The following is a 26145-nucleotide window of genomic DNA, read 5'->3' as shown; positions in this document are numbered from 1 at the left end:
ATGACAAGGGACATCACTTAACTCTGTTTTGTTTTGAAGGCAACAACGCCTCAGGACCTCGTGACCTTCAAAAAGGGGGGATATGTAGCGGCAATGCTTGTTAATAAGACAGAATTAAGTGTTGCTGTGCTTTCCCAAATGAGGCCTCATCTCTCTGTTCATCTCTGTGGTGCAGCCACAGAGACGCTATTCATGCAGGCTGATTTAAAGATGTTTTCTTTTGATAAGGGACAGCTACCAAATGGGGATGCACTTAGCTAAGCCTGGCTATCATGATCAATGGTCATCCATTGGCGCCTATCTGTCTAGGGAGTGCCAGATGGACATCTGGACTGCATTCCTAAGTGTCAGGAGTAAGTGACTCATATCTCACCTTGATCAACCAATCAGGGACTGGTAGGGCCGAGTAACCCACGTGGGACTCTGATGCCCATGGAACTTTCAGCCAATGAATGAGCGAAATAACTATTCGGGAATTCTAAGGAGAATTCCAGGGGTGCGAGACAATTCCAGGGCAGGACGGCCCAGGAGCAGAAAGGCTCCCATATCAACTGGTTGGGATAACAGTTGAATTCTCGAGCTATAATGCAGTGAAGTTGAATACTCATCCAGTCTCTGAGGATTCAGATCTCCTGCAGGCACGAAGAAGCAGTTTCAGGCTTGTTGCTGTCCAATCCGCGCTCTCTGGCTCCGTGCCAGGCTGTGCTGTGCTGCTTGCGACGGTGTGCTGCTGGTGCTCTCTGAAGACCGGCTAGTTAGTTTTGGCTGAAACTAGCAAGAGTTTGTGCACAGGAGAAAAGATGACTGTGGGTCCTAGCAGGTCAGGAAGAGGACCGGTTCGTTCCTGATGAAGCACTAGTTCTGAATACTGATTCAGCTGTCCACAGTTCCGACCTGTTCACGAGGCTTGCTGCTGATGCTAACCTCGGGTGGATCCTCTGGTTACTCTCTGGCAACCTCCGCTCTAGACTCTTAGAACAGAGGAAAGTTCTGGCACTCGGACACACTGGCCGTTCCGTGGTTGTCCGGGCTGAGTCTCAGGATGGTCAGGAGGCGCGCTGCGAGAATGTCCTGCCCTTGGGAGCCTTTCTGCTCCTGGGCAGTCCTGCCCTGGAATTCTCCTTTGAGATTCTCCCTTTCAGAAAAGTCCACTACAGGCTCTCTGTGTTGCCTGTTTTTAACTGGAGGAACTTCAGCTCGTTCATTGGCTGAAAGTTTCGTGGGCATCAGAGACCCACGTGGGTTACTCAGCCCTACCAGTCTCTGATTGGTTGATCAAGGTGAGATATGAGTTACTTACTCCTGACACTTAGGAATGCAGTCCAGATGTCCATCTGGCACTCCCTAGACAGATAGACGCCAATGGATGACCATTGATCATGATAGCCAGGCTTAGCTAAGTGCATCCCCATTTGGTAGCTGTCCCTTATCAAAAGAAACCTTAAATCAGCCTGCATGAATAGCTTCTCTGTGGCTGCACCACAGAGATGAAGAGAGAGATGGGGCCTCATTTGGGAAAGCACAGCAACACTTAATTCTATCTTATTAACAAGCATTGCCACTACAAGAGCATGGTGTAGCAGGTGGCGTTTTTCTTACACACAGAACTATGTACTGTGTGCAGAATCCATTGAAACCAAGGTTTTTGTCAAAGCACACTTATTTTACCAATTAATCTGTATTATGTGATTCTTGTGATTCTTGTGAGCTCGCAGAAAAGACATTTCATTGCCAGCAACTACTGCTGTACGCCGTATTGTTGTGCAGTTGATAAATAAACTTTGATTTGATTTGATTTATGGTACAATAAATAAATTGATGGATTTACTGGTACAATTTTAGTTGTAATAGTAAATTGTGCAAATGTTCCTTTTTTTTAGGAACAAATCCAAAGAATAACAAGGAGTCTGCAGACACTGATTCACAACACACTGAGTACATTTATTAATGCATAAAACAATGTGTTCATAACAGCGTACAGAGTCAATATGTGAATGTGCCCAGAATTCTCCAGGAGTTTAATATCTAATTCTATGACAGTGGAATCATAACTCCCACACAGAAACACAAAGGAACAGCTGATGATCCCATCTGTGCTATGCTGGCTTGATGCCACTCCAGTCCTTATGCAGCTCGAGGTGTTCGGGAGAGAGAACAGAAGGATCAAGCTTTAGTCCTCTAACAGCCAGGTTAGTGTTGAGCTGGAGAAACACACTTTGCATCCAGAGTAGTGGCTACTTCTGAAAATGGGATATTTCAGGTGTGTCAATGAAAGCCCAACTGTATTGCATCTGCCTGATCACTGGAGCACAGAGCGTCTCGATGGTATAGGCTTCACAATGGCGTCCTGACCATCTGGGTCCGGGACTGGGAGCATCTAGTCCCGTTACCCCTTTATTTCCCCCGTCCCTTTGTCGGATCCTGCTATGTCTTTTAACTCTGTCTTTGTCAGGATGGATCACCTGGTTTTGGACATTGGCTCACTCTGTTTATTCTCTCGGATTCCCTTTGGACTTCTTTGCCTCGGAACACCCCCCCGAGCACCAGCGCACCTTAGACACACTACCCGTTCTCCTTCCAGCCCCCTATCTTAGTCTTTTTCCCTGTGTTTTCTCACTCCCTTCTGGATTGTGCTGTCTGCATAGGGTCCTGAAAGACGCTTCGTGACAGCTAGATCTCAGACAAAATTCTGTCTTTATGTACAGATGCAGCCATTCAAAATGGGTGAGGTATTTCGCGGCATACCCCGGTGGGTGTGTCGCGGTATCACGTGGTTAATCGCGTGTCATTTGACGCTCTGCCGGAAACTATCCGGCGTCACCTTGTAAAACCGCCAGGGGGAGCTTAACCTCTCATGTACAGCATTTGAGCCTTTAATTTTGAACTGTGTATTACAGCATGTTAATCATCAGTCATTAAAATGTTGGTATATTTTATGAAAGCAAGATTGCTCAGTTGGACAAAAGTACACAACCTACCTTTATCAGAAATATTTATGCATCAAAGCCTTTACTGAAGATATTACTAATAGTATTAATAATGGATGACTTTGGACAAGCTGTATACTCAAAGTATAATTTCTTTAGCACATTTGTACAAGCACTTGGAATCTGTCCAAGCCATACTTTGTCAGGCATTTTGTTTTAGTTCAACGGGCATAAAAACTTCCTTGCTTTTAACAGGGCGCTTCATAATTTCTAACTACGAAAATGATTTAAAATGCGACACTTATCATTCAACTAGAGCTCAAAATATCACAAGGATCCTCAAGAGCACAGCAAAGGGTGTATTAAAAGACACTTGTATTTATCAACGCTTTCTTTTCCGTATACCAGATTTTATGGAACCACTTCAGAAGGGTGTCAGCCAGTCAGATTCCAGGAATCGGTACTTTAAAGAAAAAATACACACCGGTATTCCATTTCTCCCTAAACATTTTAAGCATCGAAGTATTTAACTAACATGTGAAATAACATGTGAAAAAGTGGTAGTTTTAAGCTTCTCTGCTAATATAATATGGAATCGCGTATCTAAAGAAATTAATAACGATATGATTATAGTCGTGTACTGCGACAGGGCTGTGTAGGGTTGCTTCGCCTCGCTCTTCATGCAACTTCCCTTGTAGCCCACTGGTCTACGTGCCTGATTACCACCTCACGCGTTGTCTGTTCAAGTTCAGCTGGCGCTGTGACTTTTCTTTTAACAAACTAGTTAAGAAAAATAAATCTAAATGGGGAGAAAGCTATGCTGAAAGTTTATTAAGATACATAGAAGATAAAGATACTGTATCAATTTATGTTGCATTAGCCTGATTATGATTAAAAAACACATATAATTAAACACGTGTTTGCGATTTAAATCAGATTTAAATAAATATAAATGTTTATATTGTAACGCATACTGTCCAGCCTCCATTTCTCTATAAAAATTTACTCTGTTGCACACACACACACAATAGAAGCAGGAAGCAGAAGCAGGGACCGTTGTCAGAAGGGAAGAAGGTGACTATTCATTGTTATCAAAAATGACTTAGAATCGATCATGTTGCGATATTTTGAAATATAAAAGTCAATTGATTGTCCATAATATCGCTATTCTATTTTTTCGAAGAAATGTTTGTTAAAAGAAAAGTCCAGCACCAGCTGGATTTGAACACACAACCTGTGCGTTGTTAGTCAGGTACGTAGCCCAGTAGGCTACAAGACAACTTGCATGAACAGGGAGGCGAAAGAGCCCTACACAGCCCTGTCGCAGTACACGAATATAATCATATCGTTATTAATTTCTTGAGATACGCGATTCCATATTATATTCCCTATTAATCAAATTCTAAAAGTATGCTTGTTGACTCTGGTATCACGTTAGTTAAAGACTTCGAAGCTTAAAATGTTTTAAGAGAAATGGAATACTGGTGTGTATTTTTTTTTTTAAAGTACCAAGACCAGCTATATACTGTATGTTTATGTTCCAAAATTAATATCGTTTATGGCCTTCACACGCATTACAGTATGCTCCTATTCTTTTTATGCCCAGCTACTAAGATTTCCCTTCAGTGGTAAAATTCAATATCTACAACGGGCACAGTAAAGACGTTTACAGTAAGTCTTTCTACGACAGACCAACGGACCACGAGTGCCCCTGTCGGTCAACCAATCACGCACCGCGGTACCCCGCGTCATCTTGCGTCATGATACGCGACACCGCAGCCAATTACCTGCGGTACGTGTCTGTACCGCGCACTTTGAATGGCTGCATCTGTATGGGCTCACTCTCTAACTCAGAGCTCCAGGAAAAAACTTTAAGTTCCAAAGTTTAGACAACAGTTGTGTCAGTCATGTGGTTCTGTTTGATTTGCAAGACAACAGACATAAGAAGACAGTTAGAAGTGATGAGAGAACCACATATTCATGGGGAAAATATGGTTGATGATTGTAAAATATCCCTGTAGAAAACGGAGCTCCACACCCTAGATAAAAAAAAGTTAAAAGAGTTAATCTAAAAATAGATTCAGAAAAAGGTGGAATACTGTTGTGTACCTTATTTCTTATTTGAAGTTACTAAAATATAAATGTATTTATATGTATTAATAAATATTGTTAATAACATTAAAAAATATTATTTTTGTTGTCTTTATTTAACTACCAAAACATCCCATCAGTTATTTGACTCTATAAATCCTGTTCTTCTTCTGTTTGTGACTGTAGGTCTAAAGAGTGTTTTCAGTGATCTAAACTTGTCATCTTGAACCACTCCTCCAAACCCTCCTGTCTTTAGGTTATGGGTCCACAATCTGCCAGACCTAAGCTCTGTGGAGGCTCAACCCTGCCCCTGCTGAGGCCAGCTAACACATCAGGGAGGGCAGCCTGCTGCAACATCCAGACTGTATGTACAGGAAACACACTGGATCACTGACAGGGCGGTGGCCATGGTCCTGGAGGTGGGGTCACAACAAGTGCTCTTGGATATTCCTGACAAAGAGAGGAGAATTCCAGCCTTCTGCAGTTCTTGCCATTTGGATAAATTGAAAAATGTCTATGAAGGAGAAGCTGGCGGACTTAAAGGCAAGACTTTTAACAGCTGGTGCTTTCTGTCTCCCCCATCAGCGTCATCTCAGCATGCCTTCCTCTCAAGAGGTATGACCTGAACTCCATACCTTTTTACGAGAACTCATCCCCATAGAACTTTAATTTAATTTACTATCCAGTCAATTCATTTTAATGTAATATTAATCAGGTATCATTTGAAAAGGATTGGAAATATACATAATTCTACACAGAGGCATTGATAGATAAATGGATTCACATTTACAAATTCACAGACAAATGAGAAGGGGTTACAGCAGTTATGATCTTCAATTTGCAGATATCTTCTATTTCCTAGCTAGTTTCTATTAGACTGTTTTAGTGTTAAAAATAAATGCTCAGTAGTACTGTCATCACTGTCAACAGGAGCTGCCCCATTCTTCACAGGGCAGAGGCAGGGGTAGGTAGCATAGGTTTACAGAAAGAGCTGCTCTGTCCCCAGGCAGATAAATCAGAAATGGTGGAAGAGAGTGAAGGAATGGAGAATGCATATGATCTGAATTTATCCAGTCAGAATAGAAATAAGGGATATTAACAACAACGTTTGAATAAGAAACTGATGTAATATGGTGGTGAGTCTTCCAAATGTGTCTGTGTGAGGGTGAGCTAAGTTTTGAAGTAGCCTCAGGAGACAAGTTACACTGGAATTAAAAAGGAATTTTAAAGACCTGAGCATCCTTGATGTAAGTATTTTAAGTGGAATGTTATGAAAATATTTTGAACACTGGAAAAAGGGTACTTTCTTTTTCGAATCACATATGAAAAGATACAAGATATAAGATACAAGATGTAAAGGTGGGGTTAAATTAAGTCCTTTCTGCTTAAAGATTAGACTTCTAAGCAACTGGAGTTTATGGCAGGAAAGGGAGAACTGATAAGGATTCCAGAGGCCAACTAGAAACCCCTCTGGGGACTTAATCCCTGACCATTTGGCCAAAAGGCTGTAAACTGGCCAAACACGTGACCTCCCCCCTTTACCATAATAACGAGTGACATCAGAAGTGGCTGGAAAACCCTATATAAACTGAAAGTTTGTACTGGCACTTCGAACAATACTTAACAGTTTTGTTGTTTCTTGCGGGAAACAAGAATTTGGTTCTATTGTTCCTTGCATGCAATAAACTTAATCTGTTTAACTTCATTTCGGGATCCAGAACCTTATTCTTTCTGTTACAACACATGGGATCCTAATTCATGTTTTCAAGGGGTAAATGTGGATTATGCTTCAAATGCTGACCTCCTTTAGGTCAGTGTGTGAATAACATAATTGCTTTTACATTACATGCAGTAATTAATACAGTGAGAGGCTGCTAGTAGGCTCACCACACATCAGCTCTCAGTGGGGAGGAGAGCAGAGTGATGAAGCCAGTTCAGAGATGGGGGTTATTAGGAGGCCATGAATTGTAAAGGCCAGGGGGAAATTTGGTCAGGACCTCAGTTTTACATCTCATATGAATGATAGTGCCTTTCTACATTATAGTAAAAAACATTGTGCACATCACTGTATTAGGACCCACAGAGACTGCAGGACAGTGCTCTCTACTGAGCATCCAGGTACTAGCCAGGTACTGGCCAGGCTCACACCTGCTGAGCTTCAGTGGGCTGCTTGATTAGTGATATACAGTATCTGCTACTTTATATCTTGCAATATACCAGAACCTAATACAAGATTTAATTCTAATTAGCATTAGGTGGTTTTAATTTTTATTTTTATTCATATTCTCATATAGAGACATTTTTAGCTTACATTGTCAAATTTCAAATTGATATATGAGAATATCAGAAAAAACAAGAAACTAAATTGAGTTAATTAAGCTGTTCAGATATCTCTCAGTGAAATTTTAAAATTCAATACATAGTTATTAATACCTTACTACTATTTCTTAAATTTCTTTTGATCCATGTTTTCTAAGTGGCAGTTTGCAAATCTGAGTATCTGCAGCAGTGCTGTCAGGGCCAGGACATCAGTGTCATCATTCAGGCTGGTTTTCACACAGTAGTTCTTCACGGGAAGAATGTAGTTTATAGGAATGCCCAATATCTGACTAGCCTTTTCTATCTGAAATATAAAGAAAGTGGAGATTCATGCAAAATAAATAGAATGTCCAAGTCAAAGTAATTTGACTTTAAACATTGTCACAGACTAATGACACATCTAATGATAATGAGAAATAAAAACATGCACATTAAAATCACGAATATCTGAAAGAAAAAAACAATCAAATATCTCTCTCTATATATATATATGTATCTATTTTGTGTGTCTCAGTGAATGCCAGATCTGCAGATCGTGTTATGCAGGATGACTAGTGATACAGCCTGTGCCATCCAGATTCTGCTTTCCTTTCTATTGTGAGAAAATACTCTAGTGCCAGCCCTGAGCCAGCAAGCCATTCCTGTTCCTTAATAACACATCTTATTCATGCCTGCTGTGCCTCACTCAATGTCCTGTTAGCCAACTCAGTCTCAATCTAAAAAGATCCCTTAACTTCAGAGCTCTTACTGTCTTACTCTCTCCTTCCAGCTGGAGCATAGATGCCGACTGATGATGAAGCACATTAGCAAAGTAATTTAAACTGGCTCCAATATTGTAATACAGCACAAAACTTGTAGGATTTTTTTTATATCTAGGTCAGGATTTGTCTTCTTTTGACTAAAGTGTGACTTGAGAAGTTAATACATTTATTTTAAAACCCACTGCAGCAAAGTTTAAAATCACCTCTGCTTTGATGTATCTGCTCCTGTACACCTTCTGGAGATCATTTCCCACCAATGGACAAGCTATATCCACCTTAGTTAACAGCATAACCTGGGGAATACCTGCATAAACAAAATACATTAGTTTTTTATCAAACCTTCCTTATGCAGAGGTTAAGATTTCAGAGACAGGAAAATGGCAAAAGTGGAGCTATTGTTGATTATTGTTTCTGATTTTCTTCCAGGCAATTTGATTTTATACATTGTTTTTTGGTACCTCACTCATTCGATATAAGGATATTTTCTGGATCAGTCTATTAGGTGTAGTGAATCATATTTCTTGGGCTGTGCAAGGTAAGGCTACACTTGTCGTTAAATACTTGGAATACTTGGTACAAACATTTCTTTTATTTGGGGCATTTAATACTTTTATACATTTTTTATTTTGTTTTTCAGATGTAGTGAAAGTTTTATCTGTACTGTTTATATTGTATTGTGTTGTGTTTACTTTCATCATTTCACACTGATGGAGAATGTTATCCATCATTATATTACAGGATCGAGAGGACTGAGTACAGTTTCTTTCACAATTTTATTTGACAGTGTTTTAGATATTGTTGTGAATCTGTGTTTTACTAAGCAGTTTAATAGTGCTAAATGGAAGTTCCCATTTTATTATACCATCGATCAGGTGTAGAATTATTTGGTGCATGTGTGTAAATGATTGGTGCTATTTTTTTAAAATGGCAAAACCTAATGTCCTCATCACTGCTTTATTTCTTCTCTTGGCTACAAAACTGTCCATACATCATTACAACTACTTCAGGGTTTAAATACAGTTAAGGTTGATGGCCACAGCAAAGTAATTTTAAAACTATCCTTTTAGACAGGACTCTTTCGCTTTAACAGCTGTGATGGTATTTACCTCCAGGAGTGGGAGAACCCTGAGGACTGCTACAGTGGTGGTCTAGGGTATGTGGATTCTGAACTATTGCTGTGCAGTGTTTGCAGTCAGTCTGACCCAAGACTTTATTAATTCCTTTCATCATTACAGTACAGCCAAATATCTTCTTTTGCAGATTTGTACGGATTGCATATGATATTGCAGATTTAATTATATTCAAAAATACAGTATAAACATTATAAAGAATTTGAGAGTATCTTCTATGATACTAGAGGTTTTCATGAAATCCACTGTAGTTTCTACAAATTAATGTCTTAAACAACGTTTACTCCTATTCAAGCTCTAAAAAGGTATACGTGTACTTATTTTTTAAAGAATCATAATTTTTTAAACAGCCAGTTGCTGTTTTATGCCCTTTCAGATTAAATTGAATTGTCTGTTCTTACTCAGCTCAATTTGCATTTACTCTCTAGCTCTGACATCTGCCTGTCAGATCTATACCATTGTGTGTTCTGTAATGAGCTTTACAGGAGAACTGATACCAATCTGAAGCTGAGATTGTCCCTCCTTAATGTCGCTGTGAGCTTCTAGAGGTCACTGTTGAGCAATAAAACAAGACAATTCCAATAAGACGTTCTATGACAGAGATAAGTGTTTGACAAATTGCAGTTCACTGCTTGCAATATATTATTCAGAAGCACCCAATTACATTTTTTTTACTTGTAATTTTTAACTATTTGAGAGATATTGTCACGAACCACATTCCTACATTCACCTCTCGCCACCAACACTATTTTTATTTATACCCCTCACTCCACTGAGTCCCCGCTCACTATTGAGAATAACCTTAGGCTTTCTCTTGTGTGCGTTTACTACTCTCGACCTGAATTCTGGCTACTCAACCTAGTTTTTTCTCCGGCTTCGACTTCGACTGTTTTGGATTTGGATACTCTGGACCTGACTCATCTAATACCCGGCCTAGCTTTCCTACCGGGACTACGACTTTTGCTTTTTGCCCTTGCGATTTGGACACCAAACACTAGCTGCCTACAGTCTCAGTGTCACATAGGGTACAACCAGGTACTCTTAAACGACAGCCGTGACAGATATTATCTTGTTTGCTTACAGTAAGTCTCATCAATTAGAAATACATGAAAACAGTTTGAGAATATTAATGTTACACATAATTACGTAAAAGGGTATGTGTTTATTGAGTCCTTTAGGGGTTCTTACAATGAGGTCTAGGCTGTCATCCAGTTTGGGAATCCATAGCCGTTGTGAATTGAGGGTTTGGTGAGCTACAGCTGTGGTAGTGCTATATAAAGTATATGGCCTGTCTGACTTCACTAGAGAGACTTATGTTCTAACTCACGGAACAAGGGAAACAACGGGAAAAACTTATCCTTAAGTGCATGCACGTTGGTGGAAAAGTCTCCCACACCTGTCAGAAATGTGTATTCTGTGTGTTCTCATCAGTTCGAAATATGAAGAATATACTGTACTAGCATATAAAAAATTGGCATGATGCAGGCTGGTGGAGTGGCTGGTAACTACGGAAAAACTTTGTGTGTATGTTCGTGGGGCAGCTAGTGTTGTTGATTTTGATGCTACTGAGAAGCAGAGCAGAGAGGTAGTTTTGTTTGTAGGTTCTGCACCCAGTATGCTGTGAGCATTATTATGTCCCTGAAGAGATGAAGCTGAAAGCCAGCACTGTCCACTGGGGCTCTGAGGGACAGCCTGGTGAGAGCAGACTCATAGACAGCAGAGGTTGCTGGCTGTACTTGCCATCAATGAGGCCAGTCTGAACAGTGGAGTAGCTATAGGTTGCAGAAACCTTATAGTGGGTTTGTGTGCTGAGGAGACACCAGAGAAGAGGGTGGATTAATGGCTGAGGGATGATGATCAAAGACATTCAGATGTTCAGGAGGTCTGGTGAGCAGGCTGTGTGTATAAATGGCGTACAGAAGACAATAAAGCACTGGTGAGGCTCAGCTTCAGTCACCACCAATATGTGGCAGATAAGTTAGTCCCACTGCCTGGAGTGAAGACAGGGGAGGTGTGAATTCTGCTCTTGGCTCTGACAGTGAACCAGAGTGAGTAGGGAGAGAGCAGGGTGTGTGGCCAGAAGATCCCTGGCTGTGTTTCAGAAGAGTGAAGTCAGGTGTGTTGGAGAAAGAGAAGGACCCCTGCAGGGAGGAATTAATAAATACATATTAATCATTAGCAGATGTGCAGAAATGTAACACTTAGTATGAAAACTATATCAAATGTAAGAAACATTTTAACAAAATAAATAGTGTGTGGTACTTTGAGGTGTCCCTGAGAGCTCTACACTCACTAGTAGATTGTTACTGTATTGGGTGACATCAATTTGAAACATGATAATTTTCTTACCAATGTCAGAGACTTTTGATCTGATTTCTTTCAGAACGTTCAGAACACGATCTTCCATAATGCTCAGCTGATCTGCTGCCATGACGTAGACAAGACAGTGGGCTGTGTCGTTCACAGTGGGATCCATATTGTAATCTGGAGATTTATCACTAAGAGGTTTGATTGGATTGAACTGATAGAGAGAAAGAGAATGGAAATGTAATGAGCAAATACAAGTGTTTAATATCTCTCTTTTAATTACTCTTAATACTTTTTTCTTTTAATTCTCTTGAGACATGAGCTCCTCTTAAAACCTGAACCTGTACTCTTCCCCATTGTCACGTCTTCAATTCACCACATTCCCACACGTAAACGCACCCGCACTAATTACACTCCAGCCCTGAGCATTTCGGCTATACGACACCGTCCCTGCAAATCAGCCAACCACAACACTTCCTCAATCAACACACCTTCCTCTTTGCACAGTACTTAAACCCTTCTGAACCCTCTGCTCTTCACCTGGTATTGGTTGTACTTTAGTTCACCTGCCTCGCCTTCGTTACTCTTTGCCTTCTGATTCCTCGTTGCCTACCTCGGAACTCTCACCTCAACTTCGCCTATTGTCTCTCCCCTCGGATTTGGAAACCCACTGGTTGTTCTCCTCTTTTCGACCTTTGGATTTGCCTACTCGACTTTGACCTCAGCCTAGCCCCTCTCTGGTTTGGATACCCTCTCTCTTGCCTTTTTCCTCAAGGACCTCGGAACCCGACTCGGACTTCACCTCTCGTTTTGCTCCTTAGGTACTGCATAGGGACCATCCTCCCGTTCACTTAGCGGGTCAAACCTGACACCCATGGTATACTGGCCATATACACATGAAGGCAGCCTACTGCAAACTAGAATAGAGGCAGTCCTTTCTGTCTTGAATGTGCATCTTCAATCTTGTAGGAGCACCTGATTAAATCACAAGGTTGTAGTGGAGTCTGCTACTTCTTCTGGACCTGGATCCAGCTACTTCTCCTATATCACTGAGAACAACCTTAACAATCCTAGACACCTGTTCCCCACCATCAATAGATTGTTCAAGACAAACCTACATACTACATTATGGACTCCGTACCAGCTTTGTAATTTTCTTAGAGTTTCTCTTAGTCAGAAGATAACATCTGGCATCATAGTGTTTCCACCAGCGTTATACTGCTCTACCTCCTCTCTGCATGGCTGTTGTTGCTGGTTTTCCCCTTTCTAGTTTTCACCCTATATCTACTTACTTCTTTTTCTGGCTAAAACTTTAGAATGTGCTGTTTAGTTTAATTCAGTTATATCACATTACAAATAACCTTTTCAAAACCTTCCAATTTGTTTTCAGACAATAACACAGCAGATGAACTACCCCTGTCAACCCTTGATCCTGAAGGGCTCTGTACTGCTCCCCCTACGATTCTGCATGTTCCCAACTGGTCAGTTATTAACATCACAGGATTTGAATGATCATTTCTGTTTAGATGATACTCAACTCTAAGTTCATACTAAAGCTCACACTGAAGTAGCTGTGTCTGTACAACTGTTTTGCTCTCACCTGGATTCCTATCATTATTAAAGTCTGTTGACAATGGGGATTCTGGTGACAGGGGCAGGGCTGAATGATCTGGAAGTCCCTAGTCTGGGCCTGCATGGTAGTGGCACAGGGCTATTGGTTATCAGCAGCTGGGATCTAAGTGAAAGCTCCTCCCAGCAGAAGCTGGTGTTTCTGAGCACTGGTTTTATGGACCACACCATCCTAGAAAAAGTGGGCCACACATTGTCCACTCACACTTTCTTAGGTAGGCTGCGTCACCTACTGGGGCATTGAGCCTGATGAATGAAACCTTTACAGCAGTAATGTGTCAATATGACTAGCAAAATGGATAATAAGGACTCTTTTGGATAGCAACTATGGCATGGATAGACCCAAACACAGGACTGCACTCATTGCAGCAGAGTTGAAACATTGTAATATTGATATTGCTGAGAGACCAGACTTCTGGGTCTATCAGGGAGAATGGAGAAGGCTATGCATGGTGTTGACTACAATTAAAAATTGTAATTGTAAAAAATGCTTCCTCTCGAATCTCACAGAAACACCTACTGGCATAAGCAAAAGGCTTACTATATGTCACTTTGCATCCCTGTCATTTGTAAGAAGCATGCCACTCTCCTTAGTGCTTATACACAAACTCTTAAATCAAAGAATGAAAAATGTTGGATGAAGCTCCAAGTCCCAAAAAACAACAAAATCCTTCCAGTGCAAGAGTAGAGAACAATAGTGACAGTTGGAGTGGGTTCCTTTGGAAACCACAGCATTGGATATGCAAATGAAAAATGGATTGAAGCAGCAACTATAAGTCTCTGCACTAAGCATAGTCTCACGATCACAAAAAAACATCTTTCAGACAAAAAATAAATACACATTAATGTATCCACGGTCAAAGCATTTGTATTTCATTGATTACATCATTGTGAGGCACTTTGATATTAAACAAGTTCTTGTCACATAAGTCATGAGAGGAGCAGAGTGCCAGATGGACCATAGGATGATCATAGCTAAGCTTAGAATGAAGGCTGTTCACCTAAATAGCTCTTCAAGAAAAAAAACAAGAAGTGGCACACAAGAAGTGGAGTTATGAACCAACATGCAGCATTCTAGAAAACTTTGAGGCTCAACTGAGGAGAGCTCTACTGAGGACAAATGGACTTCTGTATATTGCTCCATGAGAAAGTACCCTAAACCTATGGCTATAGTTGAAAGAAACATCAAGACTGGTTTGATGATACCTCAAGACATCTCCAACCTACTAGGTGCCACACACAAAGACTCGAACCCCACTTCTGAGGTTCTCAGAAAACAGTAAGAAGAGTGGAGGAGAAATGTACAGAATGTTCTGCAACAATTTCAATATGAGTATTGGATATCCAAGGTGTGATGCCCTAATGAGCTCCAGTGCTCCTGCATCACAACCCTCAATCATCACGGTGCATTCCACATATGGAAGGAGCTTATCAGGGCCATTGCTACCTGGATCAGGCCAGGCTTACCAGCCTTGTTATGAACCTCACATACTGGTATATTGAGTGAACTAACGAGAATGTGTGTTTGTTCTATATTTCAATTTCTCCAGGAGTTATCCTTTTGTGTTTTCCATTCACAGCCTTCCACTTCTTGTTTTGTAAATGCTATCACCACTACCAGTCACCCCTCCTATCCCCACCCCAGACCCGACTGCTTCCCCTGCACATCTCAGATGTCTGCCGTTCTTCTTTCTGCTTGCCCATTAGTACATCCACTCACATAATAAACTCTGCAATCTTCACTGCTAATCAGACTCTGAGGACAATTACTTCACCATGCCCTTTTTTTATCTATGAGTCTGGCGTAACACAAGGCACATGAAATACAGAAGCATGCAGACAAATATGAAATGCTAATGTCTATTACAACATACATACCCATCTCTCTTCTATTAGTAGCACAGATTGATCTATTTAATAAAGGGTCAAAGAAAATTTGTACAGAAGTAGAGTAACCATTTCCATGTACTCTTAATCCAAACCAACTCAGTTTTGGGAGATCTTCAAATCCTGCCCTCCATCCAGGGTCTTGATTTCCCAGTCACCTCTCCAAGGTCAATTATGCCATCAGGTCTCACAAAAATTACAAAACTCCTGGACCTGACCTCATCCTAGCTGAAATTTTGAAAATGGCAGCTTACAGTACATTGCATCAGAACTATTCATCGCTTCATTGTGGAGACAAGGACGCATTCCACATCAATGGAGGGATAAAACATTGTCAGCATTTATAAGAAGAAGGCTGACAGATCCATTTACAGCAACAGCAGGAGGATATCTCTCCTCTCAGCTGCTGGCAAAGGTCTGGCGACGGTCATGCTTCACAGACGTATTGGCACTTCCTGAAGACGGTGTGCTTGTACCAGTCCTATTTAATATCTTCCACCTGTGAATTACACAACTCCTGTGCATTCTACAATATGGTTGAAGAGTGTGGGGTATTTTTTTAACATTTGGTTGGACGGGAACCACTTTAATATCAGGTGATTCCAAAATGCCATTAAGCTAAGATCAACTTGAGTTCCAGTATGTTAATGATTGTGCTGTTGTAGCACATACCCCAAAAGCACTGCAAGCTACACTTACAGCAGCTGTACAAGTATACAGAAGAATCTGACTGTCAATATTACAGAGACAGAGGTTTTGTATCAGTGGTAATCCAGAGCTTCACCTGAATTACCTGCTTTTTATAATTCCTGAATCAGTACTTGCTAATGTGCCTCACTTCAGATTTCTCTCCAAGGCCTCTATCTAAAGAGGCTAGTGCTGAAACAGATTTTTTTAAAGCAGTGATATGCTGATGGAATGGTGATGCATTGTGAGTACAATTTACCGTGTATCCATCTTTCATATGGCCTTTCATCGCACTTATGAAGTCATCAGGACTTGGCCCAGATTTATTTGGATAGATTCCCATGATGTCATAGATAACAAAAGGAGAACTCCATCTCCTCCATTTGCATGGTCCACTACATAGAATGGTTTAAACTAAACAGAAAAGACAGAAAAACAAAAACTATAAATTCTGAGAGAATTATCCCCATTGCACAGATAAATCCCCATTACCACAGATAAAATTTAATTACCACTTTTAGGTGTCAGTTTATTGCTCTTTTAAAGGTCTGTATAGATATTTTAATAGAATTGTATTATTGGCAAAATAATTAGATCAGGTTTTCTCACTTCAGGTCTTTGTGGACAATTGTCCTTGTTTTAGTTTCAATTAGGTTATTAAGATAAGATCACTTTAGAAGCCATATACAATTTCTTGCATTAGGAATTTGTCTTTTCACATACCACAGCTTACTCTCCATGAGACACAGACACGGAGAGAAGCCTGGGGTCAGAGGACAGGGTCAGCCATTATACAGTGCCCCTGGAGCAGTTGGGGTCAGGGGTCCAACAGAGCAGGTTTTCTCTGCCAGCCACAGAATTTGAACTGGCGATCTTCCAGCCACAGGTGCAGAAACTTAGCCACAGAGCCACCACTCAAGTTGCACTGAATGGACACTACTGTACTGACACCTGAAGAAGGCTCCACGGCCGAAACGTTGTGTTCTCTTTCTTCTATTTTTCAGCATGGAATCAACCTATTACTTGTTCCTTTGAATGGACACTGTCAGCCTAAGTACTGATGTATTTCATATTTGGTTCTCTGAGCTTTCTAATTAATGGTGTGGCTGCAAGAGAGGTTTGACTGTGCCTGTGAATGGTATGGGGGATCCAGAAGGGGGGATTGAGAAGACAGACAGAAGCTAGAAAAGACAGCTCACCCTCTAGATGGCTACTAACCTCCTTGGTAAAACTGTGTTCATCTTCACCAGCCAAAGCCCGGCTTGTTAAATGACCATGGAACACAGAATCAATTGTATTGATGTAACTGGACTTTCCAGCCTTGATCTGTCCAGTCATCATGATTCTTAATTCTTTTGCTTCTGTGTATCTTGGTGTTAAGGTCTTTATTTCTTCCATCAGTCTTTCTTTCTCCCTGTAAATAAGAAAGAACAGATCACACAATAAAGGAAAATAATACATCCTATTAATATACACAGATCCAGCCATTCACAATGCACACAGGATAAGGCAGCAATTCGAATTTGCAGTGAACACACCTCAGTACAACATAGCATGCCACACTTTTTTATATTCTGTTGTGCGACAGCACTGTTTTGTAAAACTGCCAGGTGGTGCAGTGAATGCTTAACATGGTGTATGGAAGCATTTAGACTGTTACCAGAAAACGGTTTGAATTCCGATCAATACTGAGCCCCTTGAGACAAACATTTTCCAATTATAGTATTTAAGTTGTATAGGGTTTAGACTTAATTAATACATTTTCTACTGTATATTACAGTACTATTATAGTATAAACATTAAATTAAGTTAAAAAGGAAGGTCTATTTTACCAAACAAAATTACTACATTGGGTACAGTAAAGAAATTGTTTATTATTATATCTTGTTGTGAATGCAACATGTTCTTTCATGTTTAGATCCAGATTTTTTATATTACTTTTGTACTTTTTTTTACATTTTTTATTCTGTTTTACATCCACATTGTTTTACAGAGCTACATCACTCTGCCAGATACATAAGCAACAATTTATTATTATGGCTTATTGTAAACACATTGAGCCTTTTTCAGCTTTAGATCCACATTAAAATTCTTCTTAATGCTAAATTCAGGAACAAGTAATTAGGTAACACTTTTACTTTAGATTTTGATTATGAAAAATATGTATTTATATACATGGCTTCTACATTTACTCCAATTACTGACAACCATGACATCTTACCAGGCATTATGGATTCTGGTTTTACACTATGAGTGTCATGAGGCATAGGATAGGTACAGAAATTATATAGTTTTTCTTTCCAGGTTAGCTATAAAAATTTAATACTCATTATTTTTCGTAACTGAAAAACTACTATCATCTCTTTGGAGACATACAAACACAGCAGCTCTCCAGGACTGTATTGACAGCCCTCATCTAATTCTTACAACTTCACATTGGGAGGTACAGTGTGATGTTGGTTTCATGCTGTATTTTTAAATACTTACTCTTTGCCCCAGGGTATTTCCCTCCATGGTTTATCAAGTTCTAAAAAACAGAAATGACATCATGACAACCTTCATGTAACTTGAAAGCATCACAGTTTCTTCAATCATTTTTCCTTACCTGGTTCTGGTTAACTACAAATCAACAGTAAAGTAGCAGATTGTTGGGACTGTTGCAATACAATGAATTTAGAGTTTGCACTGTATATTTTGACTCCATACTACAGTGATATGAAGAGGATTGTAAATACTCCTGTACATGTATCAGTCTGTATTTGTGGGCTATATAAATGCAGATGAACATGGACCCCTTAAGCACTGCAGTTCCTCTCCCCACTTTCCTCTCCATGTATTTTGGCGCTTGTATACAATCTCAGAAATTATTTAGGTACATATGATAATAATACATATGAACACAATCAGTTTTATAATTCTTCCTCTATTTTTTTATATGGAGTGTGACACACCACTGTTCACTACTAGAGGACCCCTAACACCACCAAGACAGCCCTCTAAATTGTTTCTCTCTCCTTGTTTGCCTTAGAATGTGTCTCATCAGCACCTGGGCTTCTAATCAAGAGCTGTATATTAAATTCTCATGCAACTCCCCTTTGTTTATCCCAAATCCATGCCATCGGCTCCACAGTTGAGGTGACCTTTTTTTCATCTCTAAAATCCTTAGAGAATTATTATTTTTTTCTCAAGCCTTAATGCGTGCCGGCCCAAAATGTTTTCCCTCTCCAAATGTCCCCACAAAGATTTTTGATGAACCATACCATGGCAGGAGACTCACAGATGCTTCAATTGTTATGATTTAGGACATTTGACCTCTGTATGAATCAGCCAGAACACATGCAGGTAGATTCAGAAGATGGAATAAAATGTAATTAACTCTTCACAGACACAATGTTGTGCCTTCTTTGTAGCTCCAGTTACATGCTGGGACCATGTTAAATCATTGGCGATGAAGGTACTCAGGAACTTGAAGCTGCTAACCATCTATACAGCCACCCCACTGATGTGAATAGGGGTTCTGTACCCTGCTTTCTAAAATCAGTGAGCAGCTCTTAGGTTTTGCTGACATTGAGGGAGAGATTATTGTCAAGGCACCACTCCACCAGGTTCCTGACCTCATCCCTGTAGGCTGTCTCATCATTAACGGCGATTCAGCCAATGATGGTAAGTGACATCATCATATTTGTAGTTAATGATAATAATAATAATAGCTTACACTTACATGGTGCTTTTCTGGACACTCCACTCAAAGCGCTGTACAGGTAATGGGGTCTCCCCTCCACCACCACCAATGTGCAGCCCCACCTGGATATTGCAACGGCAACCATAGTACACCAGTATGCTCACCACACATCAGCTATTAGTGGGCAGGAGAACAGAGTAATGAAGCCAATTCAGAATGGGGATTATTATGATTTAAAAATCATGGCCTCCTAATAATCCCCATCTCTGAACTGGTGTCATCACGTCATTACTGGAGTGTCCAGAAAAGTGCTATATAAGTGTAAGCAATTATTATAATTATTATTATTAAAGGCCAATAGGAAATTTGGCTAGGATGCAAGGATTACATCCCTACTATGTTTGAGAAACATCCTTGGATTTTTAATGACTACAGAGAGTCAGAACCTCAGTTTTATTTCTCTTCTGAAGGACGGCGCCTTTTTACAGTCTAGTGTTCCCATCACTATACTAGGGCATTAGGATCCACACAGACCACAGGGTGAGCACCCCAGATGGTGTTGGAGCTGTGTCTGCACACACATTCGTGGGTAACAATATACACTAAAACACTAGGGTAATTTAAACCTGTTTCTGGAATTAGTGTGGGTGCAAGTGGATACCAGGGTGTTGAGGAGCCTGACAGCCTGTGGGAAAAACCTGTTACAGAGTCTGGTGGAGCTAGCCTGTATACTGTGATATCTTTTTTCAGATGTTAGGAGGACAAAGAGTTTATGGAAGGGGTGGGATGGGTCATCTGCTATAATGGAGGCTCTGTGTAGAATATGGTAAGAATGGGTAGGGGAAGGTTTGCCCTCCTCAGTCACCGCAGGAAATAGAGATGCTGCTGTGCTTTCTTGGCTAGGTAGGTGGTACTGAGGGACCAAGTGAAGTCATCTGTAATGTATATACAAATTATCTCCACAGGGGTGCCGTTGATGTGCAGTGGGGAGTGAACAGTGCTGGCCCTCTTAAAATCAATGATTATTTCTTTGGTTTTATCTACATTAAGAGCCAGGATGTTGTTTGTGCATCAGTCCACTAATTGCTTCACCTCCTTTCTGTATAGTGACTCATCGTTGTTGCTAATGAGGCCCACATCGTGTCATCAGCTAACCTGATGATGCAGTTTGAACTGTGCTTGGCAGAACAGTCATGAGTCATCAATGTGAACAGCAGTGGGCTGAGCACACAGTCCTGGGGGGTTCCAGTGCTCATTGTGATGGTGCTGGAGTTGTTATTACCAGTCCAGACTGTCTGAGGTCTCTCGGCCAGAAAGTCCAGAATCCAGTTACAGAGGGAGGTATTATGGAGATTCAGCAAGTTCAATTTTCCTATCAGCTTCTGGGTAATGATTGTATTGCATGCTGAACTGAAGTCAATGAAAAGCATTCTTACATAAATGGCTTTCTTATCCAGGTGCAACAGGGCCGTGTGAAGGGCAAGAGATCAGTAGACCGATTGGGGTGGTATGCAAACAGAAGGGGGCCGAGAGAGGTAGTTTGTCTGGACTTTATGTGACTCATGACTAGCCTCTTGAATCACTTAATGATAAGTGTTGTGAGTGTCACAGGGCGGTAATCATCGAGGCAGGACACAGCTTACTTCTTTGGCACTGGTATAATATTGGTGGATTAGAAGCATACAGGGATGACCGCCTGGTACAAGAAGATATTAAAAAATATCTGTGAGGATGTTAGCTCCTGTAGCTGTTCTGCACATTCCTTGAGCACACGACCAGGTATATTGTCAGGTCCAGCAGCCTTACATGAATTCACTTTGGTTAGTGTCCTCTTCGCATCAGCTGTGGACAGGCAAAGCACCTGACCATCAGGAAGGGATATGGTTTTCTGCACGGGCACACGATTCACTGCTTTGAACCAACTGATCTGAATGCAGAATCATCGGTTCCTAGCAGTGCGCGGACCTCTGCAGTCAGCCATGGCTTCTGGCTGGCCCGTGTGATGATAAATTTGGAGACAGTGACGTTATCTATATACTTGCTGATGTAGCCAGTCACAGATGCTGCATACTCCTCTAAATTAATGAGATGATCATTGGTAGCACCCTTCCTGAACATATTCCAATCTGTGTGCTCAAAACAGTCCTGTAGTGCTGAGATGGCTCCATCCGGCCATACTCTGATCTGTTTCAGAACTGGTTCGGCACATACGAGCAGTGATCTGTATGCTGGAATTAGCATAACAGAGATGTGATCAGAGTAGCCCAGATGGGGGTGGGGAGCAGCCTTGTATGCGTCACAGATATTTGTATAAACTAATGTGTTCACCCCTCTGGTTGCAAAGTTAACAGAATTTAGGGAGAACTGACAAGATCCGTGTTATTACAAATGACAAAGCCGTCAGGATGTGCAGTTTGCAGATCGCTGATGGATCGCTGATGGATCGCTGATGGCAGATCGTAAAGGACCTGTAGCGCCTCTTTGGAGTCAGTGCTGGGTGGGATGTACACAGCCACAATAAAAGGGCAGAGACTTAAACCATTATTAATTCCACTGACGATAAACTGGAGCATTTTCGCACCATTTTTTGTTTATATAAACACATAACCACCTCTGTGAAACTTACCAGTCACTGTAACTTTCCTGTTGCATGGAAGGAGATTAGTCTATCTAGCTGAATGGCCGTCTAGCTGAATACTCTCACTGAGTAGCTAATTTGTAATCTTACTGGAAGTAATCCAGTTTATTCTCCAGAGAACGGATGTTGGAAAGGAAAATCACGGTGGATCACGGTGGATGTGAGTGCTACCGGTCTGTAATAATTAAAACAGGTAGCAGTATTTTTTCTTTAGCACTGGAATAATGGCAGTTTTCTTAAATCACATGGGAACTGAAGATTGTAAAAGTGAAAGGTTGAAAATATCTGTGAAAACCATGGTCAACTGGTCTGCACAGCACTTAAGGACCGGTCCTGGAATGCCGTCTGGGCCGGTTGCCTTTTGTGTGTTCACCCATCTGAAAGTTGCCCTGAACACGGCTGTATCATCAGCGGCCAGGAGCACCGGCGGTTCCGTTATTTCCTTCTCAAAGCGAGCATAATAGGTGTTCAGCTCATCAAGGAGAAAGAAATCACTTTCAGTGGATGTAATGTAACACCACTTATTTTGGCTTTATGGTTTGTCTGAATATCCCATCATATTTGGCGCTTATTGGCAGAGGCAGCTTGCATTTCTATCTTGTTACGATATTGCCTTTTAGTGTCCCTGATAGCTCTCCACAGGTCATACCTTGCCTTCTTATAAAGGTCCAGATTGCCAGATTTAAAGGCTTTCGAACGTACCCACAGCTTATTTCGGATATCGATGTTAAACAATGGTTTCTGGTTGGAGAAAACGTGAACTGTTTTTGTGGGCACACAGTCATCCAAACATTTCTTAATAAAATCAGTGATGACTGTAGTGTACTCATGCACGTTCCCTGATGAACTTTTAAACACGGCCCAGTCCACAGATTCAAAGCAGTCCTGCAGGACTTCATCCGTCTCCTCCGTCCAGTGTTGAACTTTTCTTGTGGACACATTCTCCCGCTTCATCTTCTGCTTGTAAGCCGGCAGGAGAAGCACCGACAGATGATCCAACTGTCTGAACTGCGGGCAGGGGATGGAGCGGTAGATGTCTTTGATAGCAGTGTAGCAGTCATCAAGTGTATTTGTACCCCTTGTTGGGCAGGAGACATGTTGGTAATATTTCGGAAGTACTTTTCTCAGGTTGGCCTGATTAAAGTCCCCCGCAACAACAGATACAGCATCAAGGTAAACAGTTATATAGCTGTTAATGGTGGCATATAATTCACTGAGTGCTGTTTTAACGTCTCACCAGAATGGAATACACACCGCTGACATAATAGCTGAAAATTCTATACAGTAGGTAGGTAGAAAGGCTGACATTTTACAGTAAGATGTTCCAGGTCGGGAGAACAAAACCGCTTCAGAATTTCCACATCTGAACACTAAGAGTTGTTTATAATTAGACATACGCCACGGCCTTTACTCTTACCAGATAAAGCCAGGCAGAACAATTAGGTTTTACTATAACTTCCAAAAATGAAATGAGATCTCAGTGTTTGCTGCTTATGCCACATGTAAATAAGCTTACTGAATGGCTGGGCAATGTGCAGTGTATTAGCACTTTAGACTATAGACTAGTGGTTCTCAACCTTTTTATCAACTGGACGTCAACCGTGGCTAAAAGTATGTCTCGCGGGCCTCATGTGTTAATAACTTTCATTATATTAACCATGGGTCACAGGTTGAGAACCACTGCTATAGACTTTAGCCTATTAGCACATTTGCCTAAAAACAGGTAATCCGTAGGATAAAAATGTGTTGATGAACATGGTATCAGGGGGTTGACTCTAGGCTTTGGGATTGGTTCCTTTTGAATAACTGTTTAATGGTGTATAAAGAAGATCTTTATTGGTCATGAACAATTTATTTTCTTTTCACATACCCCAACTTGCTCTCCATGAAACACAGACAGGAAGAGAGAAGCCTGGGGTCAGAGTGCAAGGTCAGCCATTTATACAACACCCCTGGAGCAGTTGGGGTTAAGGGCTTTGCTCAGGGGCCCAACGGAGTAGGATTCCTCTACTGGCTGTGGGATTTAAACCGGCAACCTTCCAGCCACAAGTGGAGGTGAGTATAATGTGCAGATAATTGTTTGACAGATCAAAATCATTCCAAGACACTCTAACTCACTCAAACAATCCAAGCAACCTCTGATATGATCTCTGATAGAAGAGCAACATATCACAGCTTTTTGGATTAAATTCTATTTAGGTTAGAAGCCTATCTTTCACAGGAGAAGTGCTTATTAAAGGAAGAAGTAAGAGTTAACTCAACAGTGAAAAGGCAAAGAAGAAACAATATTTTGTCTGTTCAGTCACTTTCTTGTTCTAGTTTTCTGTAGATTACGAATGACAAAAGAATCTTACCTGGGTTTGGTTTTGGTTCTGATTTTGGTTTTGAATCGAAAATACCCATTTCTGTACTGAAATACAAGTATGTGTGTTACATTCAATCAGCATCAATATCATGAAACAATATTAATTTTAATTTTTTTTCATCCTGCAAACATATGGGAACATTGTCATACTTTGGCTTCTTCAGTATCAGTCTGTGGTAACTAGCAGATATTCCCAATGCTTTTTGCTCAATCAAAGGTGAAAAATTCACCGTCTGCGACAATTAAAAAGAGTTATAAATACTTAACTTGTTTGTTCTCCTCACTTGATAAATTGTCACTTCCTGAGACCATACTTTTCATGAAGCTGGCAGATTAGAACAATATTAGTGTATGCAATTGCTAAATAAGATTATTGTTACAAATACAGTCATCACCATGACTGTAATTAGTAACACTAATTTGGTAATATTTTTTACCAGCTAAATGTCTGGATCAGTATTATAAAATCAGACAAGTTCAGTGTAACTTAGCAATTGAATGGTGATAATGTGTTAACTGTCATGGTAATTAAAGTTTGCTGCATTAATGTTGGTAATTATACAATTATACAATTATACAATACAATAATTGTACAATTATACAATTAAATCATTGTAATGATAAAATAAGTTAGTAAAGTTCCTCAGGGCTTGATACTGAGTCCCCTACTGTTCAGCCTTTACACGTTCCCACTTGTCAAGCTATCAAGATCACATTCTAAATGATCATTTCTATACTGATGCTACTTAAATCTGTGTCCATACTAATCCTGACACTGGTATGCCTGTCTGTGCTCTCTCTAATTGCATCTCTGGTATAAATACCTGGATGACTGAAAAGTTCCTTCTTTTATACTGCAGCAAAACTGAAATCATGTTTCTCGACACCTTCCATCAACTATGTAAAACCAGTGCAGTTACCCTATCAGGCTTGACGTTTGACCCGCATGTACAGAATATTGTAAAAACATCATTCTTCCACCTCAGAAATATTCCCAGACTGTGTGCTAGGCTGTTGCTGATTGTAGCTGAAAAGCTGGTCAACACTTTTGTCTTCTCCTGAATTGATTTATGTACTTCTCTGCTCGATGGAGTATCTAAATCCACACAGAACAAACTTCAATATGTCCAGATCTTGTTCAAGTTCAGTTATTATTATTATGCTTATTATTATTGTTGTTGTTGTCATTGTTATTATTATAGTTGTAAAGACATACAATAGTACAAAGCCAGCATTAATGCCAAAAAGAAAATTAAAAATCCTACTTTTTCTTACCTGTTTCAAAGCAAAACCCTAGTCTTATCTGGCAGAAATATCAAATCGAAAGGTTTCAGTGAACATATATCAACAGAAAACACAGAGGACCAATCAGGAGATGACTGCTAAAAATGAAACTTAGTTTAAATTTCGCTTTCAGTATTGTCATGTTTACTTACAAGATGTTTAACCATTAAGGGCACTGTAAATTGTGTCTCACTGTCACCATATTTACAGATTTTGGAGATGCTTGCATTTTTTGGCCAATTCCAGTTCTGAACTATTTGTTTCATTTAATATTTTATATATTTTATGTGTAACAACAATAGCAATTTTCACTTTATTGCACTCATTCAGCATTCCTAATTTCTGCACTTCAATGTCTGTAATTTATAGACAGATTGGACAAGGCTCACCCACAAAAGGTTTTATGCACATATTGTTGTACTGTATGCTGGGGACATG

At 40.4% G+C, this 26145-nt stretch overlaps 1 protein-coding gene across 1 annotated transcript; it reads right to left on the bottom strand.

The window, feature by feature from the left end:
* Window positions 1-5161: 5161 nt before the first annotated feature.
* On the bottom strand, window positions 5162-25725 carry LOC148815862 (interferon-induced protein 44-like). Its single transcript, XM_088904662.1, has 7 exons — window positions 25699-25725; window positions 24413-24468; window positions 18226-18265; window positions 16957-17152; window positions 11578-11749; window positions 8302-8402; window positions 5162-7641 (listed from the first exon to the last, which is right to left on the bottom strand). The coding sequence occupies exons 2-7, from the start codon at window positions 24459-24461 to the stop codon at window positions 7459-7461; spliced, it is 741 nt and encodes a 246-aa protein (XP_088760788.1). The 5' UTR covers window positions 24462-24468; window positions 25699-25725; the 3' UTR covers window positions 5162-7458.
* Between the last annotated feature and the right edge of the window lie 420 nt (window positions 25726-26145).

The sequence above is a fragment of the Atractosteus spatula genome, chromosome 24 (genome assembly GCF_055471065.1).
Source record: "Atractosteus spatula isolate fAtrSpa1 chromosome 24, fAtrSpa1.hap1, whole genome shotgun sequence".
In the NCBI taxonomy this organism is placed as follows: domain Eukaryota; kingdom Metazoa; phylum Chordata; class Actinopteri; order Semionotiformes; family Lepisosteidae; genus Atractosteus; species Atractosteus spatula.
Note: the sequence above shows the minus strand (reverse complement) of the source record. Positions and strands in the feature narration are given on the sequence as shown.